This window comes from Seriola lalandi, unplaced genomic scaffold (assembly GCF_002814215.2).
Source record: "Seriola lalandi dorsalis isolate HSWRI2012SDOR001 ecotype SW California unplaced genomic scaffold, Sedor1 jcf7180002054267, whole genome shotgun sequence".
Lineage (NCBI taxonomy): Eukaryota > Metazoa > Chordata > Actinopteri > Carangiformes > Carangidae > Seriola > Seriola lalandi.
The window spans coordinates 27,683-34,464 of NW_019524820.1; the positions used below are offsets into that span (position 1 = coordinate 27,683).

Genomic DNA, 6,782 nt, shown 5'->3' on the forward strand with positions numbered 1-6,782 from the left:
GGGCTCCATTGTGACTGACGAATCAACACAGGCCCCTCACCGAGAGGCCGGAAACACATGCTGGCGCGCTGCTACTGATGTTGTCATGTGCGACATGTAGCTCGATAACGGTGGTGATTTGTGTGTGTGTGTCTTTTTGATCTAACTCTTGTGTAAAGAATATAACCAGGAAATGGCTGCAACAGTGGTAACGCCTGTCACCCCCACGGAGCTCGACCCTGACCGCTGTGGGAGCGAGGAAGAGAGCCGCGGGGCCGAGGCGGAGGAGGAGAGCAGCCAGCAGCAGACAGGCCCCGCTGCCGCCGTGAGCCACAGCCGACTGTCCAAACTCCCGCTGGCCCGCATCAAGGCGCTCATGAAGACCGACCCAGACGTGTCCCTTGCCAGCCAGGAGTCTGTATTCATCATCGCTAAAGCCACGGTAAAAGTCCTCCAGCAACACATACTGCTATCTGTCTGTGTGATACTGTTTCAGTAAAGCTTTAAATATAAACTCCACAAACCTCTCAAGGTGTGCTCACCACCTACAACCACTGAAGTAGAGATGCTATCTAATTATTTAACCTATGGCTGTAAAAATATACAAAATGTTACTATCAAATACAGCAGCAGTTTGTCTCAAACAAAAGACATCAAAGATGCACTCCATCTTTGTTTTAGCTTTTTTAAAGATATTGATTAAATAAAATCTCTACACAATAATACATTTTGTAAGGAAAGAGTGGCTTTGGGAAATTATGGTGGGCACCTTTAACTATTTTCTGACATTTCATAGAAAAAGCAATTCAGTTTGTTTTAGTTTTAATATATAATAAAGTTTTTTTTGTCTTCCAGGAGTTGTTTGTTGAGATGATTGCCAAAGATGCCCTGGTGTACGCCCAGCAAGGGAAGAGGAAAACCTTGCAAAGAAAAGACTTGGGTAAGCACTGTAAACTAAAGAATTTCTTACATACAGGATCACTGTGCTTTAAAATGGGTTTATGATGTTAATGTTCAGCTGATGGACTCGGACATTAATTATTTCACACTAAAGTTGTGCTGATTATTGTAGAGGGGATTAGATTGTTTTGCTGCACTGGTAAACATGTTTAACTTATGTTAACAATCCTAAGATATTTATTAGATCTGTATGATCAGCTGGAAGTTAAGACCTATAAATCAGTTTTGACTCTTGTATCTTCTGTTGTTGTCTGTCTCAATCAAATCATGTCCCTTCTCTTTTGCCTCCACAGACAACGCAATAGAGGCCATAGATGAATTTGCATTTCTTGAAGGTAAGCCTTATCCTCAAGATGCTTGGCATCATCATTGCATGAATACACCCATGTTCAGAGTTATTACATGTAAACCTGAATCTGAGGTACCGTAGTCTTTCAAATTGATAGTCTGTACCGACTTCAGCTTTTACAACACTCATGGCACAAATAAAATTGATAAGGACAACGCAACATGAATGCCCCACACACGTGTACACACACACACACACACATTGCCAGACCAAGCAGACCAGAGATGCTGTTATGCACACAAACACACACAATCATACACTTTAACTACTCAGCGCTGTCTCAACAGCAAGGCTGCATTTCCTGTAACAGAGAGGGCAGAATTTTCACTCTCGCATACGAACACACACTTGGCATAAACACACACAGGCTGTCAGCAGTCTGCTGCAAATCAGACTGAATGTAAATAAATCGTTATCATGGGCAACGTATTGTGATAGTATCGTATTTTGAGTTACTCTGTGATTCCAACCCCTATTTAGCATGCTCATACAGATGTGTACACATGTAACTGACTGGATCGACTTCAAGTGGTACCTGTACACACTGTACTAATTCTTTGTTTTCTCTCTAGGCACTCTAGATTAAAGGCTGCTTCAGGAGACCAATAAGAACATTGAATATCTGCAACCATCCAAGAAAATTTCCATCATATTTGATGTTTATAAATGCTTTTCTACAATGTGGCAGTAAGATTTTTCATACTTAAGACATCATTGGGGATGTGTACATTATTTGTAAATATTTGTGAAATACTATTGTACAATGGAATAAATTTAAGTTTTAAACATGCAGTTTCTGTCAGAATTAAACATTCTATCTTCATCAACACAGTTCAATACTAACTGAATTTATGGTAAATTTGAGATTTGCAAGACAAATATAGTCATGTATTATGTGATCAGATACAAGTTCACAAGGGCTTAAGGGTGATTGATTATGTATGCATTACATTGAAAACAAAAAAAGCATTTCACACTCTTAGCTCCAATGTAAAAATTACTTTATCAAATAGGATATTTATCTACAAGGTGCCCTGATGGATTGTAGGACAAATGCTAAAATAACTAATTGGAACTGAAAAACATGTAATCTTACCCAATTTTCCTCAGCAAAGACACAATCACAAAGCTCCATCGACTGAGGAGTAGTTTCTCTTACTTAATGTCACATGCTTTCCTTATTATCAAGTGTTAATGACTAGGATTACTTAGCAGACAGTAATTTCTTCAATCTGATTTTAATCTGGGTAAACTAGCAGCAGTGGTAACAAGTCTGCTCAATCAAACATCTTGCAAATGTGAAAAAATGCAGGTGCAAGGAACGCTAACACTCACAGTTAGGGAAACTACATTGTTTACTGTAGATCCTTCTTGAATTACTGTACAATTCAGGTGAATCATTCTTAACCTTCTGCAGTGTATTAAGACCACTGTCCATGGTGCTGATGCTGGGACCTCCAGGGATGCGGGAACTGTCGCAGGAACTGTCCAGGGTACTGACCTGTCGACATGTTTCAAGGATTTCTGCCTAGTATTAAAGTTGATGGTATCATCTTAACTGATTGGAGTTTTTCAGTTAAACTGATTTTATGTTAGGAAACTTGAAAACGATTCTTTTTTTCTTTTTCTTTTAATGTATATACACCATTTCTGGCCAAGTATTAGCCTAGCCTAGTATTTTTTCATCTTGGATCTCTCAGTGGTGATATCAGGCTATGGGAATATCGCAAAATGTACTGATTTTAACTTCCTGTCTGATATGTTAATTGGACCAAAATACACTTACATCCATGCAAGGGAAAATATTCAGGATTTTAATATCAGTGCCCTATTTAATTTTCTATGTCTTTTGTACAAGGTTTCTGGTAGTTTCAAATATTGTGCATTGATGAACAGTGAGGCCACTTTGGCTAATAATATATTGGCTGATAGATCCCTGAAAATTGGTGATAAAAGAGCTATGACCATGATATATACTGAGTGGTACATACAGCTGGAAAATAAAACTAAATGCTCATTGGTGGACAAACATGTTGTGACACCAAGTGACCACAGACGTATCTATTTCTACTGCTGTTTCATGTTGGTTATCTGCTGTCATATTTGCTTATGTGATAAGCTAATATTGACCTGGACAATTTAAGTAAGGCTCTATTTGGGAGCACAGAAACTTTAGGTTACACATGAGCCAAGATGGTTTCCATAATGAGCAATAACCTGACAATTGTATGTTACATCCCTTTTTTCTCTCAATTTCACAAACAGTAAATCTCTTGGAAAAGTGATCAAGTTATAAATATCCTGTAATTAGCATTTATTTGAACTCCCCCATTTGGCTGCTGCATCAGTACATTTTGGACATGTACACAGTACAATACAAGCCAGTGGTGAAATGGCGAAGGTTAAATATCTTGCTCAACACGGTGACACTGAGAAAATCACACAGAGCTTCAAGTTTGCATTAGGAATGTATCTGAATCTCTCCAGACCTGAGATGTGTGTTGATCTTCCTGGCAGCATTTGTTAAACACTTCCAAAGTGTTCAGTTTCACACTCTAGGCACAGTCAAGACTCCTTTAGTTTTTGCAGTGGGGATTTTCAAAATAAATGCCTGAGTGTGTTTAAGCTGATTTTCTGGGTTTAGTGTTTCGAGGAGTAATGAAACAGAGCTGTGAGAAGCACAGATGTTTGGTTTCAGAAGAGCACCAGTCAACTCCCTGCAGAGGAATGCCTGACTGGCAAGAGGGAACATGGATTGCTCTTTTCTAATAAAATATAATCACATATTGAAGGATTGGACATCATTTTATTTCCACAGTCAATAAAGACATTCCATTAAGGAAATCTCATGTGAAAAGAAAATGTAGAGCCTCCCACTGTCCAGAGCAGAACATGAACAATGACCTTTGGAATGGCTGGCCTGATGGTCCTCTTTCATACTGATAAATGGCATGCTGAGAGAATAAACTTTGATTGTGTGGCTTTGTTAGTGAAATAAGGCTAAATCATTTATTTTACTGTTTAGTTATTTCACCTAAACCAGTAAAACAAATTACAGTAACATTTATAATACAATCACAGGAATAGATTAGAGTAAAATTATTTTACCTGTAGATAAAATACAACCAAGTCTTTCTACACAATGTTAATATGCTGATTTTGAGTTTCAAGTTAAAGGCCTGGTTTAACATAGTGGTGAGTTAGATGAGAAGATCAATAGCATACTCATATCTGTATTCTAAATAGGAAGCAAAAAGCCATGGGAAAATCAGCTTACCTTAACAACTGGAAACAGGTGGAAACTGCTAGCCAAACTTTGTCCAAAGCTTAAACAAGTGTACAGCCATGCTAGCATCTATTAAATAGGCATTGTATTGGTGTGAGCTAAATGCTAACATGCTCCCAATAACAATGGGAACGTGTTGTTTACCCAACTTGTAGCATGTCAGCATGCTAACATTTGCTAATCAGCATTTAACACAATGTACAGCTGAGGCTGATGGGAAAAGGTAAGGGATCATGATAGTTAGTACTGTTCATCCTGAGGGATTTTATGACAATCCATCCAATAGCTGTTGAGAGGTGTCATTTAAAACTACAATTGTGAACCTCATGGTGGCGCTAGAGGAAAAGTCAGGGAATCACTACAGTCATCAACACACATTGTCTGGGCACCACGAATGTCTGTACCAGATTTCATGGCCACCCATCCAATAGTTTAGAACTTGGAACTATTCCTTTAATTGGGAGCATTTCATACAGCTTTCTTACTTTCAAAGATTATACAAAGTATTTACCCCCTGCAATTTATCTCTTGGAAATCCCTCTCAGGTACAGTAAAATCTCTGGCTGCATGTCCAGAGCAGTTCACTAAGCCCTCCAACATCTCCAGGAGGCCATACCATCCTTATATACTGTACCTCTCAAGCTCTTCACCCCCTCAAAGAGAAAGACATTAGACTGTCAGCTCCACTGTTCACTGCTGCTGCTTTTATTTATTTATTTATTTGATTTCCAAATGTTTGTGAGTCTGCACACCTTGACAGGAGATATTTTAATCGCTGCAAAGATATGCAGAAAATGCATCTGGCTCACAAGCAGACCTGTAGTCATGTGGAAGGTATGTTTTTGCAGCTGAGATTCCAACCTGATTTCTTGGGTCAAATTCTTCAACAGTTAACCCCACCCCCAACGCATACACACACATGTATATACACATTTTTACCCTAACCTCACCCCTCTGTGTGCATACTGCATATTTTCACACCCAGGTTTCTGATATGTATGCCCATAAGGAACATATTGATTCTGTGTTGTCTGAATATGTCAAATTTTTCCACCAAGTGTTTCAGGAGCCAGAGAATGATTTGTTCTATGTTAAGACCTGTTGAACCATCAGAAGTTCCAGCATATCTACAATGGAATATGATAGCAGAAACATTTTCAGTTATCTAACCCAGCAACTATAAATGTCAGGCTTTGGTGTCAATCCAACAGGAATAACTTGAGTGAAGATACAAGTTTCTCCACCATGCAACAGCAGTCTTAGTAGATCAGAATTAAATTCAGCCACAAGACACAATACACTTGTATTGACATTTAAGGATACAGTCCCACGTGTTGGCTAATTAGTTGTAATTCTGAGAAAACTTACAGGAATGAAAGATGAAATAAAAAAACAAACAAACTGGTAATGTGTCCCTGAAGCTATGACAAAATAACACTAGGTACACACCAAGTAAGAGAAATGATTATGATTTATGATATCAAAGAATACACATTTGTAAATTGTTTTTTTTTTTTTTTCATCATTTCTCTACTGTGTACCTATAATACAGGCATAAAAGGTCCTAAAAATACTATAGAAAATAGTGGATTTGTCACTTAATACTTCGATGAAGAGCAGGGTTTTTCTGACATAAAAGTTTTTTACCACCCCAGATGAGGGTGGAAGTGTGCTCAACTGCTCCTGCAACCACACCTAACAGTGATGTCATGATCCATTTGAGTACAGTACAGCCAAATTAAGAAAATAAACATATTTTCCCTGAGCTGATGGTGAATTCTGTGTATTATTACAATTACCAAGGAGATTGTTTATGAACATTGCTGCTGAGCTTTTGTAATGTTTCTTTTGATGCTTTGAAAACTGCAAATGATTCACTTCCATTGTGTTTGGGTGATAATGAACCTTTGGTGAATATCTCTAAACGACATCAAGTGAAAAACCAACATTACCTGCATGGCTAGTTTGTACTATTGCCATACGTTTGGGTGACTAGACCCTTTAAGGACATGGGAATAAGCAGTTCTCCAAGCAAAAGGCAACACAGTCAAAGACATTCAAATATTTCCTGGCCATAGAAAGTGTGAAGGGAGCAACACTACTGTGATAACTCTCTGGATGGTGTTATCTATGTATTACCATATAATGACAATCAGGCCTGCTAGAGTAGATAGAAACACAATCATGTATTTTCTTATTGATAAGAAT

The 6,782-nt window shown here is 38.3% G+C and overlaps 1 protein-coding gene across 1 annotated transcript; it reads left to right on the top strand.

Moving 5' to 3' along the window:
- Nucleotides 1–46: 46 nt before the first annotated feature.
- On the top strand, nt 47–2,080 carry pole4 (polymerase (DNA-directed), epsilon 4, accessory subunit). Its single transcript, XM_023405260.2, has 4 exons — nt 47–421; nt 835–919; nt 1,233–1,274; nt 1,861–2,080. Exons 1-4 carry the CDS (start codon nt 173–175, stop codon nt 1,872–1,874), a joined length of 390 nt encoding a protein of 129 aa, XP_023261028.1. The 5' UTR covers nt 47–172; the 3' UTR covers nt 1,875–2,080.
- Nucleotides 2,081–6,782: the final 4,702 nt, after the last annotated feature.